We start from the raw sequence: 25020 nt of genomic DNA, 5'->3' as shown, positions 1-25020 counted from the left end.
CCCCCCCCCGGGGGGGGGACGGCTATACCGCAATCCGTTCTCCTCCATTCTCTGTTATTGGCACACATGCACACGTGCCTGGTGTGAGTTTTAAGCTGCCAGGTCCGAGATTCAAACCATGGTCAACTACGTCCAGTGACCTAACCATTACACCATCTGCTGTTTCCAGCATAAAATTTTTTATCCTTATGATTTTTATACTTCATAGTTAGCCACATTGTTCTGAGTATCGATCTTAGATGTTATGATTTTTTTTTAAATTTTGATAGATGGCACTTGTACATACCAAAGACAGAGAGAGAGGGGCAAAGTGAGAAAGGACCTTCCCTAGGGTATGGTTAGGCCACAATCCCTTTTTCTCCATTTCTCCCTCCTTACAGGATTGTGTGTATGTGTTTCTCAAGCCTCTGGAGCTGGGACTTGAATTGTGTGGTTGGCCACGTGGGATCCAGTTGCCTTAACCACCATGCCACAGGCTGGGCCAATTTTATGGATATTTTTATAACACTCAAACTTACCATGCTCATTTTCTTTCTCTCTATCTCTTTAATTGCCAGAGGATGTGTGTACTCACCAGAGAGATACAGGGAGAAAGAGAGAGAAAAGAAGAAAAGGAGAAAGCGTCCCCTAGGGGGCAAAGTCACATTACAATCCCTTTTCATTTCTCCATCCTGTTGGGATTTTTGACACACACACACACACACACACACACACGCACGCACACGCCCAGTATGTTTTCAAGCTGCTGAACTCAAGTTTCAAACAGTGGTTGGCCATGTGGGATCTGGCTTCCTTAACCACTAGGCTACAAGGTCTGCTCATCATGCTCATTTTCAGAGATAAATTCTTTTTTTTTTGGTTTGTTTTTGCTACAGGGCGTGTGTGCTCACCAGAAAGACAGAGGGAGAAAGAGAGAGAGAGAAAGCTAGAAATCACTTCCCTGGGGAGATGGCCATGCCACAATCCCTTCTCCTCTGTTCTGCTCTCGGGATCTTGGGCACACACGCACATGCGTCTGGCATAAGTTTAAGCCACCGGGTCCAGGACTCGAACCACGGTCGACTACATGGGAGTCTAGTGACATAGCCATTACGCCAGCTGCTGGCCCCTAGAAGGAGCTCTTCTACACCAGATCTTACAACTGTCCTAGAAAGCCAACCCTGCAGGAAACGAAGTTTAATCTTTGGAAATATTAGGCATCGTGCAGAGAGGAATACTAATAGAAAAGAGAAGAACTAAATAAAACCTCTGATCCTAAACAGTAGATTTTTTTAAAGAGGTTTTTGCTATAGGGCATGTGCGCTCACCAGACAGAGAGACAGAAAGCAAGAAATCACCCCCCAGGGGAATGGCCACACCACAATCCCTTCTCCTCCATTCTCCTCTCGGGATCTTGGGCATGCACACACACGCACCTGGTGTGAGTTTAAGCCACCGGGTCTGGGACTCAAACCGAGGTCGACTACATGGGAGTCCAGCGACATAGCCATTACACCAACTGCTGTTCCCCTAAACAGTAGATTCTTAAACCCCTTCACCATAGTGAAATTCACCAATCAATAAATCTCAAATACACAGAACTTTCAGTTTAGTGCTTCATTCTTTAGTATGAATAAACAGCCAAGAATCACTAGACATATGTGGAAACTTCTTACATAAAAGACAGACACCAAAATCAAACAACTGAAAAAAGAAACTAAAAGGAGAGGGAGACTTCAAACCTATTTCTCCAAGTCATGAGAAAAATAATATTCATAAAATAAGGAAAGGTTGTTATAAAAGTAATGATCAGGAAAAAAGATACTCATATAATGAATAAACAAGAAAGTCCAAATAGGGAACCAGCAGTTAGCGTAATGGCTATGTCGCTAGACTCCCATGTGGTTGACCGTGGTTCGCGTCCCGGACCCAGTGGCTTAAAACTCACGCCGGGCGCGTGTGCGTGCATGCCCAAGATCCTGAGAGGAGAATGGAGGAGAAGGGATTGCGGCGTGACCATCCCCCCTGGGGGATGATTTCTCGCTTTCTGTCTCTCTGCCTCTCTCTGTCTATCTGGCGAGCACACGCACCCTATAGCGAAAACCTCTCCAAAAAAAAAAAAAGAAAGTCCAAATAAAGAAATATTAAAGGAACAGCAGGTGGCATGGTGCTAGAGACTCCCACATGGTGACCGTGGTTCAAGTCCTGAACCTAGCAGCTTGCTTTCTTACTTTCCCTCTCTCTCTCTCTCTCTCTCTAGTGAGTGCATGTACCCTATAACAAAATTTATAAAATAATAATAATAAAACAATAATAATAAAATAATAAAACAAACAAATAATTCTTTAAAAAATATATTAGAAGACAAAATTGAGGAAATCTCCCAAAAAGAACATACTGACAAAAAGTTAAACAATATCTTATCTTAGCTTGAGAAAGATAAACGGATGAACAAAAATGTATCCTGTGATTTTCTTATGAAAACATAAGAGAAGGAGGGTAAGTTTGGAAGACTCCACATTCAAGGGCCAGCAGTTGGTGTGGAGATAGGGAAGCTGGATCCCACATGGCTGACTGCATGTGAGTTCTGGATCCAGCGACTTGGAAAATACACTGGATACATGTGCATGCATGCCTGGAATCTCGAGAGGAGAGTGAAGAGGGGACTGCAGTACGGTCATCATTCCAGTATGTGTGTGAGGAGGTGTTTTCTCACTTTCTCTATGTGTCTCTGGTGAGTGCACACATCCTATAGCAAAAAAGAGAAAAAATCCATTCAATAAATAAGAGATTCTAAAGGAAAATAGAAGGACCAGCAGTTGGTATAAGGGCTATGTTGCTGGACTCCCATGTAGTCGACTGCAGTTCGAGTCCCAGATCCAGTGGCTTAAACTCACGCCAGAAGCATGTACATGCGTGCCCAAGATCCCAAGAGGAGAATGGAGGAGAAGGGATTACAGCGTGACCATCCCCCCGGGAGGTGATTTCTCTCTTTCTGTCTCTGTGTCTCTCTCTGTCTTTCTGGCAAGCGCACGTGCTCTATAACAAAAACCTCTCCAATAAATAAATAAATAAATGAAAATAGAGTCTAAGAAAAGGAAATTGTTAGAAAATAAGATGGTTCGGGGCTGGCAGGTGGTACAGTGGTTAAGGGTGCTGGGCTCCTACACGGCCAACTGTGGTTCGAGTTCTGGATCTGGCAGCTTACTTTCTTACTTTCCTTTTCTCTTTTTTGCTCTGTCCCTCTCTGGTCAAATTTAAATAAATAAATAAATAAATAAATAAAGTTAAATAAAATAATTCTCTAAAAATAAATAAATAAAACACTTCTATAGTTGAAGATGCAGTTCTAATAGGCCATCTGAATGACCCAACAGATTTTGTTTAAAAATTAAGATACTTGGGAACAAGCAGTTAGCGTAATGGCTATGTCGCTGGACTCCCATATCGTCGACCGCGGTTCGTGTCTCGGACCCGGTGGCTTAAATCTCACGCCGGGCGCGTGTGCGTGCGTGCCCAAGATCCCGAGAGGAGAATGGAGGAGAAGGGATTGCGGCGTGACCATCCCCCCTGGGGGGTGATTTCTCGCTTTCTGTCTCTATGTCTCTGTCTGTCTGGCGAGCGTACGTGCCCTATAGCGAAAACCTCTCCCAAAAAAAAGAAAAAAAAAAGAATAAAAATTAAGATACTTCAGTGTGAAACTTCAGAATATTAAGGAAAAAGGAGAAGGGAAACATGATCCTGTCCTAAGTTAGGAATTCCTAAAAACACACTTTAGTTTAGGATTTGAGAACAAGTGATTGATCTGGGAGGTGATCCCAAAGAAACCTTAATAGGAAAATGGTGAGACAAAAAAAGATAAGAAGCTTTAACGTGCAGGTTACTGCGATGAGTGACTAGACCTAAATCCCAGGAAGGGCCTTTGGGAGGCAGTGAGAATACACCTCAGAGCTGTCCCACCCAACGCGTATTAGCCACCAAGTCTTTTCCTCGTGAGTCGAGAGCTACTCTGAAGGCAATGAAAGTAGCCTGGCACTTCAGCTTGCAATGTCCATTGGCCATACAGACTCCCACTGCCCATGAAGACCCAAAGCAGAGCTTCACAGGCACTTAGAGTAAGAAGGCTTTGGCATGTGGGGAATAGGGATTGTGAAAGGGAACGGACGGGCACTAACAGCCTCTACTTCTGTCACATACAAAGAAAAGCAATTGAAAAGGCCCCAGACTTCTTTCTAATAGCAAGCCTGGACACTACGATACAATGTACTATACTAACGCCCTTAGAATTCTTTTTCTAAAATTATTTTTATTTAACTTTATTTATCCATTTATTTGTTTAATTTGACCAGAGAGGGCTATAGTGAGAAAGAGGGAGACAGAGAAAGAGAGAAAGTAAGAAAGCAAGCTGCCAGGTCTGGGACTGAACTGTGGTCAGCCATTTGGGAGTCCAGTGCCCCTAACCACCATTCCACCTGCCAGCCCCACTTTTAGAATTCGTATGTATACATGTGCCATAGGGCACATGCACTCACCAGAGACAGAGAGAGGAGAGAGGAAAAGTGAGAAAGCCCCCTACTCCCATCCTGGAGATAGCCACACTACAATCCCTTCTCCATTCTCTCCTCGGGATATTTTTGGGCATGCACAGTTTCTTTCTTCTTCTTTTTTTTTTTTTTTTTTTTCTGAGAGGTTTTGCTATAGGGCACGTGCACTCGCCAGACAGACAGAGAGAGACAGAGAGACAGAAAGTGAGAAATCACCTCCCAGGGGGATGGCCACGCTGCAATCCCTTCTCCTCCATTCTCCTCTCGGGATCTTGGGCACGCACGCACACGTACCCGGTGTGAGTTTAAGCCGCCGGGTCTGGGACTCGAACCGCGGTCAACTATGTGGGAGTCCAGTTACATAGCCATTACACTAACTGCTGGTCCCATACACAGTTTCTTAAACCCTCAGGATTCAAACTGTATAGCCAGCCATGTGAGATCCAGTCACCTCAACCACCATATCACTGGCTGACTCACCTTTAGAATTCATAGCAACAATTATTAATCACTCATAATTTTTATTTTTTTAAGAGAGAGATTTTTGCTATAGGGTGTGTGCACTCACTGAAGAGATGGAGAGACAGAAAGCAAGAAATCACCCCCCAGAGAGTACGGCCACACCACAATCCCTTCTCCTCCATTCTCCTCTTGGGATCTTAGGTATATACACACATGCACCTGGTGTGAGTTTTAAGCTGCTGGGTATGGGACTCAAACCATGGTGGAAGTCCAATGATGTAACCATTATGCCATCTGCTGGTCCCATTTCTTGCTCATATTTTTTTTTTAATTTAACTTTATTTATTTTCATTTAACCAGAGAGGAACAGAGTGGTAGAGAGAAAGAGAGAGAGGGAAAGTGAGGAAGCAAGCCACCAGATCTGGGACTCAAATCATGGTTGGCCATGTGGGAATCTAGCACCAGTAACCACCATGCCACTTGCCAGCCCCATCATAATTTTTTTTTTAGAGAGGTTTTTGCCATAGGGCGCATGTGCTCGCCAGAGAGAGACAAAGACAGAAAATGAGAAATCATCTCCCAGGTGGGCAGGCCATGCCACAATCCCCTCTCTGTTCTCCTCTCAGGATTTTGGACACACATGCACACACGCCTGGCATGAGTTTTAAGGCACCAGGTCTGGGATTTTGAACCACAGTCGACCATGTGGGAGTCCAGCAATGTAACCATCATGCCATCCACTGGTGCTCTCCTTCATAATTTTTTTAAAGATTTATTTATTTTATTTGTTATTAGTTTTATTATTTTTTTTAATTTGACCAGAGACAGAGAGAAAGGGAAAGTGATAAAGTCACCAGGTCTGGGACTCCAACCATGGTTGGCCATATGGTAGTCCAGCACCTTAACCACCATGCCACCTGCCAGCCCCTCGCTCATAATTTTTAATTGGCAAACTATTGATTAAATTTGATGACAGACTAAATTCCTTTTTTCCTTTTTTCTTTTCTTTTTTTTGAGAGAGATTTTTGTTATAGGGTGTGTACACTCGCTGGAGAGACAGAGACAGAGTCATAAAGCAAGAAATCATCCCCGGGTGAATGGCCATGCAACAGTCTCTTCTCCCTCCATCCTCCTCTCAGGACTTTGGTTACGCATGCACACTTTCTTAGGGTGAGTTTCAAGCCACCAGGTCCAGGACTTAAACCACAGTCGACTACGTGGGAGTTCAGTGATGTAACTATTATGCCATCTGCTGGTCTAACAGACTAAAGTCATTTTTACATGTAAGTTCCCATATGCCCTTTCTCAACTATTGGAGGTTGTGCTCTAGTGAAAAAGAAGAGCATAAACCAAAATGAGTAAGAAATGCAACCCAGGAAATAAGATTCAACGTAGGAGAGAAGTAAAGAGAATTTTCCATATTATGACCAAAAGATGTTCTAGACTAGCCAGTGTATATCAGAACTAGACAGAGATGGAATGAAATAGAGAACTCCAGGAGGGACCTTTCCAGGAGGGAAATCAGGCAAAAAACAATGATCTCTTAGGTTTAACCACATAAAAAGATCTACCGACAGGCAGTTGGAGGATGTGGGAACACTTGTGTAGATGTCCAACAAAATTAAGCAAATAACAGCAAGGGCAATTTTTGACTCCAGGAAAACAAAATGTAGAAGAAATGAAATGTAACCATCTCACACTGTTTAGTTCAGCCATAATAATAATTTAACAACAATTTTTAAAAAGCAAGCCTATGCTATATTCATACTGAGAGGAAGCAGCATACAGAGTTCTGGGTTCTTGTTGAGTGTAATAGAAGGTAAACATTATTATCTAAAGTTGATGAACTAAGAAACTATAGCATAAGTTTATTATTTAGATAGAGGAAGTGAATACCAGAAAAATTAAATTGGAAGTAGATGCTTCTGAGCAACCAGATCATGGCTAGCAGAGAAAACAGTGGCTAGCAGAGAGAAATGTTATTTTGTTGCATTTTGATACTTTTTTTTTAAAGAGAGATTTTGGCTATAGGGCACATAGGCTTGCCAGAGAGGCAGAAAGCTAGAAATCACTCCACAGGAGGGATGGCCATGTCAGAATCCCTTCTCCTCCAGTCTCTTCTTGGAATTTTGGGCATGCACACACTCACACCTGGCGTGAGTTTCAAGCTGCCAGGTCTGGGACTCGAATCAATTGTCAGCTGTGTGGGAGTCCAGCAATGTAACCATTATGCCATCTTCTGGTCCCAGATACTATTTTATTTTTAAAAAAACTACTTATATATTACCTTGATAAAAATTAAAATTAAAAACAAGATAGTCATGGTGATAAAGGATGGTGTTTTGTATTCCCTAAAGGATTATTCTTTAATGCAAGGTATATTGACAAAGGGATCATCTATGTTGGAGGATGAGGTCTTTTTTTTCTTTAAGAGACTTTTTTTGTTGTTGTTATAGGGAGTGTGTACTCAACAGAGAGAGACAGCAAAAAAACACCCCCCCCTAGGGGAGATGGCCATGCTGCAGTCCCTTCTCTATTCTCCTCTTGGAATTTTGGACACTCATGCAACAAACCCAGTGTGTTTCAAGCCTCTGGGTCTAGGACTGGAACCACAGTCAGCCATGTGGGAGTCCAGCAACATAACCATTATGCCATCTGCTGGTCCCAGAGGGTGAGCTCTTCAGTTGAAAGCTACTAAAGAAGATAACAGGGTTTATCTTGTCAGACTGTGACCCTCCGTAGGAATGATTTATAATACTGTCATATAGAGGAAAGTTGCCTTGGCAACTGGTGTATCATGGTTATATAGGGGATGCAGGTGGTTAATAAGCAGGGACCTGTATATTTGATTCAATAAGTAATTTTGAACCAGAAGTTGAACACTTAAAAGCTGCAGCTACTTTATAAAGCCGCATACTCACTCAGTAAAAGGAGAAAGGAAATCCCTCTAGCCCTGGTACCCACAGCCCTGCAAGGCTGACATTTTTCCGCAGGAATCCAAGGACCGCATGCCTTACTGGTAATTTGAAAGCAAGTGAGGGGAACACTTCGGGAACAAGTGAGAGATTTAGAAGTGACTCCGTTTGAGGGCCTTTGAAGTGACTCGTGTTGGCTACTTCCGTCAACAGAGAGGGACTATACGCCAATGAAGGTAATCCAGGAGGCTAAAACCTCTTCGAAATACAGACTGCTTCCTCAGCCTGGGAGTGCCCAAAGTTGAGATATCCGTAACCGACGGCTTTCCTGTTACGATGCATTTACTGATGTTTCCGCAGTCGCCGCTTTCCCTTCGCAGCTGGCGCCGGGAGAGTTTGGTGCCGCCTCCGCAGCTACAGGAGCGGCCGCTTTCAAGGACCAGGCCGACACTCTGCAGGGAACTCCGAGCTCCGAGGCTCTACATCCAGTCGGCCATTTCCGCACACAGGCAAATCACCTCCCCCGCCATTCTTTGCCGTTTAAACAACAACAGGAGTCAAAAGCGTGTTTTAGAACCTTGAGATTCTGAGAACAAGCTAGTCAGGCAGGCGGCAGAGTGACTAGCTCTCCCTAACCCCCATCTCGGACATGTTGAGAGTTGTGAGTTGATAAAAACTTGCGGTGGCATGTGCGTGGGTGCCCAAAATACGGAGAGAAGACTAGAGAAGGGGTTGCAGCAGGGCCACCAACCCCTCCCCATCCCCACCCTGCCCCCGTGGTGGGGGGTCGGGAGGCGATTTCCCACTTTCCCTCTCTCTGTCTCTGTCTCTGTCCAGTGAGTGTATACGCCTGTACAGAGGGGGAAAAAACTGCCGGTGAGCAACCGGGATGACTCATACAGTTCACTGGGCATTGTGCCAGGAGCTGGCAGGACAAAGGGACTCTTTCAAAGGCTCAGCTCTCCAAAAGCCAGCCCAGTTCCCTGAGTGGATGATTATGTACAATCCCATTACCACTGCAGAGGCAAATAGCTCCCATGGCAACAGAGAGGCCCACCAGCTGCAGGCTTCACTAGGGAGCTCCCGCCTTCACTAGACCTCTCTGCCTTTGGTCTGCAGATCCTGCTTTACTGTAATTGTGAAATGGTTGAAAAAGTTGGGACCAGCAGTTAGCGTAATGGCTATGTCGCTGGACTCCCATGTAGTCGACCGCAGTTTGCGTCCTGGACCCGGTGGCTTAAAACTCCCGAAGGGCGCGAGTGCGTGCATGCCCAAGATCCGGAGAGGAGAATGGAGGAGAAGGGATTGCGGCGTGACCATCCCCCCTGGGGGGCGATTTCTCGCTTTCTGTTTCTCTGTCTCTGTCTGTCTGGCGAGTGCACGCACCCTATAGCAAAAAAAAAAACCTCTCCAAAAAAAGAAAAAGAAAAAGTCAAAATTGAGTAGGACTAAAACTGAGAGGTCTGTCCTGTCATTGCACAGGCTAGGATAACAGACACAGATAAACCCAACTACAAAATTAATAAGAAAGTGTCTTCTGGGACCAGTAGTGAGGTGGTGGTTAAAGTGACTGGATTCCCACTTGGTGAACTGCACGGTTTCAGTCCCGGACCCAATGGCTTGAAAAGCACTCTGGGCACCTGTGTGTGTGCCCCAAATCCCAAGAGAATGAAGTAGAAGGGATTGTGGTATGGACATCCCCTCTAGGGGAGTATGGCCAAAGAGAGTTTTAAGAACCTCAGAGTGTTGAATTACTGACCAATTCAAACTGATCATGCGAGACTGACCTCAAACATTACCTCTTCCTAAGAGGACTTCTCTTCTATACTGTGGTGACCCCTGGTGTTATACTTGTGCCATGGCACATAACATCACGATACTGTGATTTTTGGCTTACCCATTTCTCCTGTTTCTCTCAGCTCTTTGAGAATAGGGTCCTGTCGTTGATCTGTAAACCCCTAGCATCTGGCACATAGAAGGAGCTCAATTAATGTTGAATAAGTGAGACAATGAGTAAGGGAAACCGGAAGCAAGAAAATCATTGGCAGGTGGTGAAAATGGTCCACAGACATGAACGTGACCTGCACTCAGTGTGACTAGGAAGAAAAAATAGATGAGTACGGGGTGTTTGTAAAGAAAAGGGGGAAAAAGACTTGGTAACTCGGTAGAAGTAGTTAACGAAGAATACAGAACCATAGGAAAAGTTTTGAGTTTTAAACCTACACAGCTAGGAAGTGGATACTACAACTGGCATAGGAATCCTAGAGTATTCAGCATCAAAATAGACTTGGGAGTTTGGCATTGAGACTGACGCCTTTTTGGGGGGGGAGGGGGGAGGTTTTTGCTATAGGGCACGTGCACTCGCCAGCCAGCCAGAGAGAGACAGAGAGATAGGAAGCGAGAAATCACCCCCAGGGGGATGGCCATGCCGCAATCCCTTCTCCATTCTCCTCTCGGGATCTTGGGCACGCATGCACACGCGCCTGGCGTGAGTTTTAAGCCACTGGGTCTGGGACACGAACCGTGGTCAACTACATGGGAGTCCAGCAACATAGTCATTACGCTAACTGCTGGTCCCAAGACTAAACCCTTTTTAAATAAGTGGGTGAATTATCTGAGGAAGAGACTGGACACTGAGTATAAGGCTGAAGGGCTGAAATCTGGAGACTGCAAAGGTGTAGAGGAAAAGAGGAGGAAAGAAATGTCAGCAAGGAAGTGATCATGCAGGAACAAGGCAGAAGCACCATGTCCCAGACACCAACGGACAACCAGCTGTGGGGAGAGAAGGAAGACCCAAGGGATTGTCCGAAAAAAAGTAGAACTCAAAGTTCAGCAAGGTGGTGAATTAAAGTACTGCAATTGTTGGGGACAGCTGGTGGTGAATTAAAGTACTGCAATTGTTGGGGACCAGCAGGTGGTGTGGTGGTTAAGGCGCTGGACACTCCCACATGGCCGACCAGGGTTCAAGTCCTGAATCGGGTGGCTTGCTTTCTCACTTCCTCTCTCTCTCACTCTCACCCTCTGTCTCTCTCTGGTCAAACTAAAATATGAATGAATAAATAAAATAAAATAAATATTTTTTTTAAAAAAGTACTGCAATTGTTTATAATCACTGACTTTCCTCCACCTAGAAAATTTTATGGACAAAAGATGTCATTTACAATGGCAAAAAAAATTAATAAAAATATTCAGGAATAAACACTTAACATGTGCGGTACTTTTGAAAACATAATAGAAGAAATCCTATTTGCAATAATAAAATTCATATATATATATTTATAAAATATCTAGGAATAAGCTTTGAAAATGTATGGTACTTTAATGAATTAACTGCAAAAACCAAAGGGTACAGAATCACAGCCATCCCTTTCAGGCCGTGCCACCTACACACTCTGGTTGAGCTTCAGAATGGTGAAAGCTTAAGAGCTGGGTCCTGAAGAAGGACTTTGAAGGCAATCCTAATAGTAACTTTGAGTTGAAGACAACTGAGCTCCCACCCTTCAAAAATGGGTAAGTTCTGCGTGAAGCTCTGTTCCTCACTGTGGATCCTTAGAGATTGGCAGGCAAAAGATTGAAGGAGGGCGATTCGATGATGGGACAAGTGGCCAGAGTTGTAGAAAGTAAAAATTCAGCCTGGCTAACAGCAACTGTTGGCTTGGCTTCTTCAGGCTGGACAACACATTCCATTTCTGATGGGAAAGGCCTGGAAAAGCTACCTACAGCGTGGCCGAATACGTTATCACTGTCTATGGCTCTGGGGATAGTTGGCATGACAGGCCTACCTGCCTACTTTGGCCTGCATGACATTTGTGGTGTGAAGGGTGGAGAAACGGTGCTTGTCAATGCAGCAGCAGGAACAGTGGGCTCTGTTGTAGAGCAGATAGCTAAGCTCAAGGGCTGCAAAGTTGTCGGAGTATCAGGATCTGATAAAAAGGTTGTCTACCTTGAAAATCTGCTATTTGATGTTGCCTTTAACTACAAACAATAGATTCTTTAGAGAAAACTTAAAAAAAAGAAGCATCCCCTGATGGTTATGATTGTTATTTTGATAATGTAGGTGGAGAGTTTTTGAATGTTGTTACCCCCCAAATGAAGTGGAAGGGTTCCTCATCTCCTGCTGGCAAGGAGAGGTCTGCCAAAACGCTCTGAAGAATTGGATGAAATGGGTCTTGGGAGGGTAAAATCCAGTACCAAGAATACATCATTGAAGGATCTAAAAACATGCCAACTGCACTTATAAGAATGCTGAAAGGAGATAATTTGGGGAAAACAATAGTGAAAGCATGAATAAAAAATTATACATGGAATCTGGAGATCATGTGGATGATTACCTGATTTGTTTTCACCTTTTAATAAAAACATATACTGCCTGGGGCTGACAGGTGGCGTGGCAGTTAAGGGTGTTGGACTCCCACATAGCCAATAGCAGTTCAAGTCCTGAACCTGGCAGCTTGATATCTCTCTCTCCCTGCCTCTCTCCCTCTCTGGTCAAATTTTTAAAAAATAAAATAAACAAAATAAAGTAAAATAATTCTTTTAAAAAAGTATACTGCTTAATTAAAAAACAGAGCATACATATTTGAACAAAGAAGTGACATAGCAGATGGAAAACATGACATTATGAAGATGTCACTGCTCTTCAAATTTACAAATTTAATGTAATTTCAAATCAAAGTAAATTTCAATAAATCAAGATGGTAAAAGGGATTTAAAAATATATATTTAATTTTATTTATTCATTCATTTGCTGCTTTTAAATTGCACCAGAGAGAGAGAGAGAGAAAGTGAGAAAGCAAGCCACCAGGTCCAGGACTTGAACCACAGTCAGCCATGTAGAAGTCTAGCACCTCAACCACCACGACACCTGCTGGCCTCAGTACAAATGGATTTTTAAAAGGAATTAAAATAGGGACCAGCAGTTAGTGTAATGGCTGCCGCTGGACTCGCATCTAGTCGACTACGGTTCGAGTCCCGGACCTGGTGGCTTAAACTCATGCCGGGCACATGTGAGTGCATGAAGATCATGAGAGGAGAATGGAGGAGAAGGGATCGCAGCATGGCCATCCCCCCTGGGGGGTGATTTCTCGCTCTCTGTCTCCGTCTGGCAAGTGCACGCACCCTATAGCAAAAACCTCTCAAAAAAAAAAAAGAATTAAAATAGACAGTTTTGTGCAAAAAGTTTGAAATCCATGCATAATTTTTCATAATACCCATTTTCTAGAACTATATGAAGAGCCCTCAAATTAAAAAATAAATAGGGACCAGTAGTTAGCGTGATGGCTATGTTGCTGGACTCCCACGTAATCGACCGCTGTTCGCGTCCCAGACCCGGTGGCTTAAAACTCACGCCGGGCGCGTGTGCGTGCGTGCCCAAGATCCCGAGAGGAGAACGGAGGAGAAGGGATTGCAGCATGGCCATTCCCCCTGGGGGGTGATTTCTTGCTTTGTCTCTCTGTCTGTCTCTGTCTGGCAAGTGCACACGCCCTATAGCAAAAACCTCTCAAAAAAATTTAAAAAATAAATAAAACAGGTACGTGTAAAAGAAACAAAATGGGGGGAGGGTAGTAGCTTTTCTAAGCATATCCCCAAGTAGGACTATGAAGAAAATGAACGATAAATGTGTGAGTCTAAAAAAGTGTGATTCCTAGAGCCCAAGTATCCAAGTTCAGACCTTTAAAAAGTCCTCCTCAAGAATAAAGAAGGGACTGCAGTGGGGCCATCCCCCCTGGGAAGGAGATGATTTCTTGCTTTCTGTCTCTCTCTTTCTCTCTCTGGAGAACACATGCACTATAGCAAAAATATCTCAAAAAAAAAAAAAAAAAAAAAGGTCCTCCTCAATCCTTAGACATGTGACAGGGCCACTGAAATTTTTCTTCCCTTTAGCTGGAGATATTTCTATCTCCTCTGCAAATCAGTCATCTATAAGAATTCATATTATAGCACACCCTCAGCTTTGGCCAAGAAATAGGACTGAGAGAAAACATGAGGCCATTGCTGGCACTGACAAGTCAAAAGCTAAGATTTCATACTTGCAACAGGTTTGGTGCTGGGGCTCTTCTGAACCTACAACACATTCCACCTTACTAAAAGCAGTGACCAAAAGCAGGTATACACATAGAGTAAGTGAATGTTCTCCGGCTTACTTTTACTTTGTCATTTTTTAAAAATATGGCATCTGTTTTTTGTTTTACTTTATTTTATTTATTCATTCATTTATTTTAATTTGACCAAAGAGACACAAAGAGAAAAAAGGAAAATGAGAGAGCAAGCTGCCAGGTCCAGGACTTGAACTGTGGTCAATCATGTGGGAGTGTCCAGTGCCTTAACCACCATACCACCTGCTGGTCCCTGGCATCTATTTTGTTTTTAGATTTTTGCCACAGGATATGTGTGCTCAGCAGAGAGACAGAGGGAGAGAAAGTGAGAAATCACCCCCCAGGGAAGAAGATCACACCACAATCCCTTCTCCTTTCTCCTCTTGGGATTTTGGGCACACATATATTTGGTGTGTTTTTCAAGCCACCGGTCCAGGATTCAAACCACAGATTTAGCCATTTGGGATCCAGCACCTTAACTACCATCAAACAGAAACCATCTTCTGAAACATACTTTTTTTTTTAAATAACTATTTTAACTTTTTTTTTTTTTTTTAATTTGACCAGAGAGGGACTGAGAGTGAGAGTGAGAGAGAGAAACAGTGAGAAAGTAGGCTGCTAGGTCTGGGACTCAAACCACTGTCGGCCATGTGGGAATCCAGCGCCCTTAACTACCACACCAGCTGCTGGCCCCCTGAGACATACTCTCTAATAAACATATGAACAATATTGATAAGTCAGCAAAGAGCAAATATGTAAGTATATAAACAGAAGAAATAAATGGTAGATTCAAGAGATGGCAACGGGATTTTAAAATCAGGCTGAAAGAAGTCACTCTCCCTTATCACTACATTCTTTTTGTCTAGAGAGCCCATGCACTCACCAGGAGGAGGAGGGAAGACAAAACATCCCATATGGGGAATGGTCACACCCCACTCCCTTCTTCTCCATCTCTCCCTCCTTTCAGTATTTTGGGCATGCACACACATGTCCCCAGCATATTTCTCAAGATGCAGGGTCTAGGACTTGAATGGTGCAGTTGGCTGGCCATGTGGGATCTGACTATCCTAACACAAGGCCACAGGGCTGGCCTATCACCAATTTCTATTTATTCGTGATACAGAGCATGTGCATGTGTATGCACACAAGAGAAAGCATCATCCTCTAACGGTCTGGTCATGCTGCAATCCTCCCTTCTTCCAGTCCTCCAGCCTGTAGGATCCTGAGCACTAGAACTTGTGCCCAGTGTGTTTTAGGTTGACCAAGCCAGGAATTCAAATCACGGTCACCATGAGATATCCGGTGTCTCTTAAGCAGAGCATTACTACTGTCCCATAGAGCTGGTCCTAATTTCTATTTTAAAGTTTGGATTCATTAAGCTTAGAATACTAGTAAGTACAATCTTTTTTAAAGAAAGAGCTGTATCATTCAAGGTATCTGACAATACCAACTCCCTGCAATTGTTAACAGTTACTAAATATTGTCATTTCCTGTGTGTAGTGGTGAGAATAAAGATACTTCTTAGCAAAAACAATTGAAGCCAGGAAAGTTTCTAGTTTAATCACAACAAGGGTATACCCAAAATAAAAAATAACTCAGACACAGATTACTTATTAACTCCAGAACATTTTAATTCAAAAGAGCATTAATAAATAAAAAGCCCAGAGTTTCCAAATGTCCATCGAAAAGGGAATGAATAATCAGTCCTCATCAGAACTGGGGAGAAAATTAAAGGAAAAATGGTTGATAAGAAGGCTGATAACCATTCTCTTTCATAAGGATAAAATGATGCTTCCTCAAATAACAACTCAATGTTACTTAATGATATGAATAGACAGGAAGAAAATAACTGTCTTCATTTGCCTTATGTACAGTATTAGGTAATTAAATCCAGCTTGCTGTTTAGGAATGGCTTGCTAAAACATTGAAAAAATGAAAGACTTCATCCTTGTCGTAGACTGCCACTTCAGTGGAACACTCGGTGCACATGACTGGGTGATAGACTTCTTCCACTTCTGTCTCTGCCTGCTCTGCAGCATCTTCATGGTTAGTCCTCATCTTCTTATGGCCCCACCTTTTCTTCCTGTTCTCTGAGGTTTTGTATCTCAGGACCTCCTCTTTGTTGACAGAACAATTCATCACAAACATTGCTCTATATTGAGTTTTATAGGATTCATGCCTAAGACGAAAATAAAACAGGGAATTTAGACTTATGTTCTATTGTAATAGTTAACACTGAGATCAGCAGATGGCCACAGAGTTGACCACAGTTTGAGTCCCAGTCCTGGTGTCTTAAAACTCAAGCCAAGTCCAAGTACATGCATGCCCCAAATTCCTGAGAGGAGACTGGAGAAGGGATTGCAGTGTCGGATTGCTTTACTTGGTGAACGCATGCACTCTATAGCAAAAATCTCTCTTAAAAAAAAAAAAAGTTAACATCTGGGACAAACAGTTGGCATAATGGCTATGGCGCTGGACTCCCAAATAGTCGACTGCAGTTCAAGTCTCGGACCTAGTGGCTTAAACTCACACTGGGCATGTGTGCGTGCGTGCCCAAGGTCCTAAGAGGAGAATGCAGGAGAAGGGATTGCGGCATGGTCATCACCCCCAGGGAATGATTTCTTGCTTTCTCTCTGTCTGTCTCTATCTGTCTGGTGAGCACACACGCCCCATAGCAAAAACCTCTTTAAAAAAAAAAAAAATTAACACCCAAAACATACTGAAACAACCAACCAAAGTAGATGTGAGCAACACCGCAATCCTTTCTGGTCCACTCTCTTCTCAGGATTTTCAGCAAACATGCATGTGCACCGAGCCCTTGGTCCGGAACTTGAACTGTGGCCCGCCATGCAGGAGTCCAGTGCCTTTAACAACCACACCACCTGCAGGCTCTCCAGCATGTTTTTCAAGCCCTCAGTCATATGAGATCCAGCCACCTTAACCTTCAACCCACCTGCTGCCCCTGGAATTTTTTTTAATTCATTCACTTATTTTAATTTGACCAGGGAGAGAGAGAGAGAAAAAACAAGCTGCCACATCCAGGATTTGAACCATGGTCAGTCATGTGGGAGTGTCCAGTGCCTTAACCACCATGCCACCTGATGGCCCCAGCCCTGGAATTAATATAACTTATAAGATGTCAAAATATGCTATATATTGCACTTTTCTCCTGGCTGGTCTAGTATATTCCATTGCAAGATATCAAAACTACTGAAGAAAATACACTTCTAGGGACCAGCTGATGGCGTAGCAGTTATGTAGTTGAACTCCCACACGGCTGACTATTCAAGTACTGAACTCGATAGCTTCAAAAATCACACCAGGGCTCTCTGGGCTCAGACCTAGTTGGCGGCGATATGGCTAAACGCACCAAGAAGGTTGACATCGTCAGTAAATACAGAACCTGCTATGGTGCCTCCCTCTGGAAAATGGTGAAGAAAATTGAAATCAGCCAGCATGCCAAGTGCACTTGCTCCTTCTGTGGCAAAACCAAGATGAAGAGATGGGCTGTGGGGACCTGGCACTGTGGTTCCTGCATGAAAACAGTAGCCAGTGTGCCTGGACCTACACCACCACTTCGGCTGTCACAGTGAAGTCTGCCATCAGAAGACTGAAGGAATTGAAAGACCAATTAGAAGCTCCATAGACATTTGGAATATCACTAGGCTACATAAATGGGTTAATTTATGTTATATATTAAAATTTTAAAAAACCACACCAGGTATGTATGCAGCCAAGATCCAAGGAGGAGAATGGAGAGGGGATTGCAGCATGGTCATTCCCCCCTGAAGGGTGATTTCTCACTTTCTATCTCTCTGTCTCTCCGGTGTGCACACATGCCCAATAGCCAAAAAAAAAAAAAATTCAATCAATCAATCAATCAATCCACTTCTAAATCAGTAGATACTTCCATTAGTTTTCCTGAAATTATCACTGTCATTACCAAAATCTTCCAAGATTTTGTTAAGATTTGATTCCTTAGTTTTTTTGTTTGTTTGTTAGAGGTTTCTGCCTTAAGGCATGTGTGCTCACCACTGGAGAGACAGACAGAGAACATGAGAGCGAAAGTGAGAAATCACCCCCCAGAGGAGATGGCCATGCCACAATCCCTTCTTCATTCTTCTCCTGGGATCCTGGGCACTCATGCACCTGTGCCCAGTGTGATTTTCAAACCACCAGGTCCAGAACTCAAACCAGAGTTGGCAATGTGGTATCTACTGACATAACTAACCTCTATGCCATCTGCGCCCCCTTAGAGTTTTCAAGTTAAACTTAGAGCAGAGGAAAACAATCTTTACATATTGACCTTCTATGTCCTCTTTTGGTCCTTCAATTACCAAAGAGAATTTTAAACAAATGATGTTCCACATTTCCTGGCTTAATAAAAAGCTGTAACTGCTATCATCCAAATTAAGAATTAGAACCAGTCAAAAGCTATTACTTTTTAAATGTCTGTGTGTGTCTGTTTGTAGGTCTCCTGAGAACAGCTCCAAACCTTTAATCAAGTTTTTTTGCCTTTTTATTTTTTTTAAGGTTTTTTGCCATAGAGCACATGCGCTCATCAGCAAGACAGAGATAATGAGAGGGAAAGTGAGAAATCACCACCCAGAGGGGATGGTCATACCACAACCCCTTTTCTATTCTCCCCCTCAGAATTTGGGCATGCACACAAATAGATCCTGCATGATTTTTTTTTTTTTTTTGACCCAGCATGATTTTTAAGCAGCCAAATCTGGAATTCGAATCACAGTTGCCCATGTGGGAATCCAGTGCCTTAACCACCATACCATCTGCTGGTCCCAAGTCCAGAGATTTTAATCAATTATATATGAGAATCAAATTAGGTAAAGAAAAACTTACTTTGCAAAACTAAAATCACTTCCCAATATACTTGACAGAAACAAGCCATTCATTTTCATTAGTGTTCCACTGAAGACATTACTGAAATCTGTTCAATGTTTATTTCTAAGTGGTCCAACACGAAATTCTTCAGAATGTTTTATGATTGAATGTAGCTAGAGTTCTGACTTCCATTTGGAATCTGCTCTCCTTCACTGTCTGAAGATGGTTTTGGTTTCAGCACCTTACTAATAGCTGGCATCTTTTCTTTCATTAAAAGTCTTCCACTGCTCATGTAATTTTAAAATAACACTGATTGTTTCCAAAATCTTCTCAGAAAGTTCAGCAAACCACTGTCTGTCATCTTTCTGCTGTACAATGTGGGCTACACGTAGACAAGCTAAACTCTCACGACAGGAGGACACGGTGGACAAAGATCTGCTCTGCAGGTATCATTCACAATCCTCCATGCAAGGGGAACCAATGACAAGTTGCCCACGTCTTCTTGGCCCACGTTCAGTACAAACTGGAGCAAAGGTCTATAAGGACGATACACTATTGAGCAACAACCCATTAGTACTAAAAGACAGAATTCAAGTCTTTTCTTTTTCAGTTATTTGTATTTATTCAGTTATTTTAATTTAATTAGAGAGAGGTGGGGTGGGAAGGAGTGACAAAGCAAGCAGCCAGGTCAGAACTCTAACCACAGCTGGCTATGTGGGAGTCCAGCATCTCACCACTACACTACTTGCCAGCCTGTAAAAATCACATTCTAATATACGAGTCATCCTTTAAGGAAATTCCTTTGGAAAAGCATATGAAAATCTAGTTTTATTGCAGAAGTAACAAGAGAAATCAATCTTTTTTTTTTTTTTTGAGAGGCTTTCGCTATAGGGCACGTGCGCTCGCCAGACAGAGACATAGAGACAGAAAGCGAGAAATCACCCCCCAGGGGGGATGGTCACGCCGCAATCCCTTCTCCTCCATTCTCTTCTTGGGATCTTGGGCACGCACGCACACGCGCCCGGCGTGAGTTTTAAGCCACCGGGTCTGGGACGCGAACAGCGGTCGACTATGTGGGAGTTCAGCGACATAGCCATTACGCTAACTGCTGGTTCCCAAGAGAAATCAATCTTATAGTTGAGACTACTCCAAATTCCTCTACTTTGGATGGCATCGATACAGAATCTATATTTTTCTTTTCTTTCTTTTTTTTTTTGGAGAGGTTTTTTTTTTTTTTTTTTGCTATAAGGCACGTGTGCTCGCCAGACAGACAGAGACAGAAAGCGAGAAATCACCCCCCAGGGGGGATGGCCACACCGCAATCCCTTCTCCTCCGTTCTCCTCTCGGGATCTTGGGCACGCATGCACACGTGCCCGGCATGAGTTTTAAGCCATCGAGTCCAGGACGCAAACCGCGGTTGACTATATGGGAGTCCAACGACATAGCCATTAGCTAACTGCTGGTCCCCAGAATCTATATATTTTCAGAGAATACGGGGCATAGAATTTCTTCCAACAGACCATAGCAGTGACAGTAACTTGTCTTAATTTGTTTATCTAATGCTTATATAATATTTGCACAAAAATATTTGCAATTTCCAATATGTTCGTTCTGAGAGAAACTTTAAGTCCTTTTGATGCTCCTTCAACAGATCTTATTTGAGATCTTTTTTTTATGACTTATTTTAATTTTATTTACTCATTCATTTATTTTAATTTTACCAGAGAGAGAAACACAGAGTGGGCAAGGGAGAGAGAGAGAGAGAAAGAGAGAGAGAGAGAGAGAAAGAATGAGAAAGCAAGCCACCAGGTCCGCGACTCGAACCATAGTCAGCCATGTGGGAGTGTCCAGCACCTCAACCACCATGCTACCTGCTGGTCCATTGTTTGAGATCTTTATTTATCTAAAATCCATTTCATGTAGTGGGAGTTCTGCCAAAAGTTCCCTGCCAGAGAGGCATGCACTCACTAGAGAGACTGAGAGAGAGAGAGAAAAAGAAATCAGAAGAATCCCCTAATGGGGCATGGCCACACCATAATCCTTTTTCCTCCATTTCTCCACCCAGTTTGGATTTTCAGCATGCACAAACATACATCCAGAACGTTTTTCAAGCCATCAGGTCTGGAATTCAAACTATGGTTGGCCATGTGAGAATTCAGTTCTCTTAACCACTAGGTCCCAGTCCCAGTCTCTAAACTGTTCCCTTGATTTTTGGTGTTTTTTGTTTTGCCATAGTGTGTGTGTGTGTTTACTAGAAAGTGACAAAGAGAGACGGAGGGACAGACAGTTAGAAACCACCCCCCATGGGGACGGTCAAACAGCAATCCCTTCTCCATTTCTCCCTCCTTTCAAGATTTTAGACATGTATGTACATGTACTCGGAATGTTTTTCAGGTTACCTGGGCCAGGACTCAAAATAATGCAGTCAGCAATGTGAAATCCAGCTGCCTTACCACACTGTGGGCTGGCCCTGAAGTAGTTTCGTTTCTTTCCTTTCCTTTTTTATTTTTTATTTTTAACATTTATTTATTATCTATCTGCCTATTTGCTGTGATTTCAAGCCACTGGGCCTGGGTCTTAAACTAGTCGCCCATGTGAGAATCCAGCACCCTAACCACCACACCACCTGCTGGCCACACTATTTTGTTAAAAGAACACTCTTAGAAGTCTTGGGACCAGCAGATGGTGTAATGGTTATGTTGCTCATCTCCCACATGCCTGAGTGTCCAGCACCTTAACCAACACACCACCTGCTGGCCCTAAAAAATAATAATTAAAAAAAAAAAAGATGTGGCCTGCAGGTGGCATGGTGGTCAAGGTTACTGGACTTCCACATGACCGACCATGGTTTGAGTCCCAGACATGGCAGTTTGCTTTCTCGCTTTCCATCTCTCTTTCTATCACTCTGTTCCTTCCTGGTAAAATTAAAATAAGTAAATAAAATAAATGAAGTTAAGTAAAATAGTTTTGTTTTTTTTTTAAGAGGTTTTTGCTATAGGGCATGTGCGCTCGCCAGAAAGACAGAACAAAGACAGAAAGTGTCTGGGGGGATGGCCACGCCGCAATCCCTTCTCCATTCTGCTCTTGGGATCTTGGGAACACATGTGCCTGGCATGAGTTTAAGTCACGTCCGGGACTGGAACGATGGTTAGCCACATGGGAGTCCAGCGACATAGCCATTACACCAACTGCTAGTCCCACTAGTTCTTAAAAAACAAAAAAACAAAAAACAAAAAACTTTTAGAAATCTTAAATCATTTTGGGGCCAGGAGATGGCATGGAGGTTACAGTGGCTGGATCTCACATGGACAAATGCAGTTTGTATCCTGGACCTTGCAGCTTGAAAATCACACTAGGCATGTGTGCAGACCAGCTCAAGGTCCCAAGAGGAGAATACAGAAGGGATTGGGGCATGACCATTCTCCCTGAGAGGTGATTTCTATTTTTTTTTTTTTGAGAGGTTTTTGCTATAGGGCATGTACACTCACCAGACAGAGAGAGACAGAGAGACAGAAAGCGAGAAATCACCCCCCAGGGGGGATGGTCACGCCGCAATCCCTTCTCCTCCATTCTCCTCTCGGGATCTTGGGCATGCACGCACACGTGCCCGGCATGAGTTCTAAGCCACTGGGTCCAGGATGTGAACCGCGGTCGACTACGTGGGAATCCAGTGACATAGCCATTACGCTAACTGCTGGTTCCCCGAGAGGTGATTTCTCACTCTCTGTCTCTGATGAGCACACACATCCTATAACAATATTTAAAAAAAAAAAAAAGAAAAGAAAAAAGAAAGAAAAGAGAGAGAGAGAGAGGAAGTCTTAAATCATTTCCTAAAACTTTAAAAATGTAAATTTTATGGAGCAAGCAGGAGACGTAGTAGTTAAGGCACTGGACTCCCAACATGGTTGCATGAAGTTTGAGTCCCAGATCTGGTGGCTTTCTCTCTCTCTCTCTCTCTCTCGCTTGCTCGCTTTCTCTCTCTGGTGAGTGCATGTGCCTTGTACCAAATTATAAAAAATAATAACAATGATAAATTAATAATTCTTTAAAAAATAAAAATAAAAATGTCCACTTCACTCCACCTTACTGAAAACCTACACTGATATAAAACACAAAATTTACCAAGGCCAATTTTCTCTGTTAGATCATGAAGCAACCCTGTATTACAATTTAATTAGAAAGGAAGCAATTTATGTACAAAGACCGTTTCCTCATTTCATAAACAGATAGTAGGTGTCAACTTACATGCAAAAGCCTGAGAGTTGGAGTGAGGCAATGGTACAGTGGTAACACAACTAGACTGATGTGGAAGGCCCTGGATTCATGTCCCCAGGACCTGCCTGTGCAAGACAGGCACTTGCATGCCCATGATCCAAGCTGGCTGGGACTATGGGTGGATGACAGTGTGAAGATTCATTTGGGAGTGTCTGTTTCTATCCCTCTCTGACTCTCTCCCATAAAAGAATTAAACAATTATTTTTAAAGTTTATGAGTAGAGTACAAAACTAAATTGCTACAGAGGACCAGAAATTGCAAGCTAGTTAAAAGAATAAATTACAGGCTGGCAGGTAATGGTAGACTCCCACAACGCTGATCACAGTTCAAGTCCTAGACCTGGCAGCTTGCTTTCTCTCTCCTTCCCTCTCTCTCTCCCTCTCTCTCTTTCTTTCTCTCTCTCTCTAGTGAGCACATGTGACTTACAGCAAAATTAAAAAATAATAAGTAAATAAAAATTTTTAAAAAGAATAAATTAGCCTTTTGAGCCATTCACTCTTGTCCACTTAGGTCTGTTCCTACCTCTCAGGAGTGTACTTTTTACTCTTACTTAATAAACTACCTTTTCCGGGACCAGCAGTTGGTGTACTGGCTATGTCGTTCAACTCCCATATAGTCGACTGCAGTTCGAGTCCTGGACCCAGTGGCTTAAACTCATGCTGGGCACGTATGTGTGTGTGCCCAAGATCCCGAGAGGAGAATGGAGGAGAAGGGACTATGGTATGGCCGTCCTCCCTGGGGGGTGATTTCTTGTTTTCTGTCTCTCTGTCTCTCTCTGTGAATGCATGTGCCCTATAGCAAAAACCTCTCCAAAAATAAAAATAAATAAAAATAAACTACCTTTTTCTTACACTATTTGCACGTTTCATTCAATTCTTTCTCTGAACCACCAAGGACCTGGATATCATCACAAAAGCTATCCTGCAACATATATTGTTGTAATCCAGGCCACGAATCTACCTCTTTAGGTTATTCCAGTCCCATAAAGAAGACTCATCTGGGACCAGTGGCTGGCATGATGGCTATCACTGGACTCCCATGTAGTTGATAGCAGTCAAGTCCCAGACCGGGTGGCTTAAACTCATGCTGGGCGTGTGTGTATGCGTGCCCAAGATCCCGAGAGAATGGAGGAGAAGGAATTGTGGCATGGCCATGCCCCCTGGAGGGGGGGTGATTTCTCTCTTTCTGTCTTTCTGTCTTTTGGGTAAGTGCACATGCCCTATAGCAAAAACTTCTCCAAAAAAAAAAAAAAAAAGACTGATGGCTCCTGAACTTCAGCTGTGAACTAGTGCTTTCAGAGACTTAAAATGAAGATTTCTGCTGAGACTTCTTCCTCATTTATTTTCTACCTTTGCTCACTAAAATGTCTAGACATGTACAAGTGAACAGAATCTACACATCTGAATACAGCTAGGGTCAAAATATTCCTCTATTCCCACTGATGCTGATGTACAAAGAGTGAGAATGGAACGGAAGAGAGATTGCAGATCACCTCCTCCTGCATGCCTCTGAAGACTCAGACTGAACTTAGAAGGAACGCACCACCCATCTGATTACTAGAAATCACCACAGGGCCACAAGAAATATAGAAATACAAGAAAATACCTCTCCTCCAAGGAAAAATAAGTCCTCTTCATCCTCAGACAATATGATGAAATTCATGGAAATGTCTGATAAAGAATTTAGAATTTTTATGGTGACAAAGCTCACAGAGATCGAAGACAAGAGAGATAATGAACTGCTGAAGAGGCAGGGGAAAGAAGCCGAGGAGCTTCAGGAGGTGAGGAAATTCTTGCAAGATCTAAAAGAGGAATTACACACTTTAAAGAAGAATCAGATGGAACTGTTAGAGATGAAGACTATAATACAAGAAGTCAAAATCTCCCTTGAAAGTATTAAAAGCAGAC

General features: G+C 43.0%; 1 protein-coding gene and 1 pseudogene across 3 annotated transcripts in view; one reads left to right on the top strand and one right to left on the bottom strand.

The window, feature by feature from the left end:
- Positions 1 to 12187, top strand: part of LOC102489370 (prostaglandin reductase 1-like) — a 26028-nt pseudogene extending 13841 nt beyond the window's left edge.
- Positions 12188 to 15605: 3418 nt separating this feature from the next.
- The window catches only part of EAPP (E2F associated phosphoprotein), a 34916-nt gene continuing 25501 nt past the window's right edge, over positions 15606 to 25020 (bottom strand). For 2 of the 3 annotated variants that reach the window (XM_006152383.3, XM_027773402.1), the window contains one exon: positions 15606 to 16174. In XM_006152383.3, the coding sequence (XP_006152445.1) occupies positions 15898 to 16174 (277 nt within the window). In that variant the 3' untranslated portion in view covers positions 15606 to 15897. Of the gene's footprint in view, positions 16175 to 18855; positions 19374 to 25020 lie in introns of all 3 variants that reach the window. The other variant, XR_003550020.1, reaches the window with a different exon arrangement.

This window comes from Tupaia chinensis, unplaced genomic scaffold (assembly GCF_000334495.1).
Source record: "Tupaia chinensis unplaced genomic scaffold, TupChi_1.0 Scaffold000350_1, whole genome shotgun sequence".
NCBI lineage: Eukaryota > Metazoa > Chordata > Mammalia > Scandentia > Tupaiidae > Tupaia > Tupaia belangeri.
The sequence above is the reverse complement of the archived record's forward strand: the minus strand, read 5'-3'. Positions and strand labels throughout refer to the sequence as shown.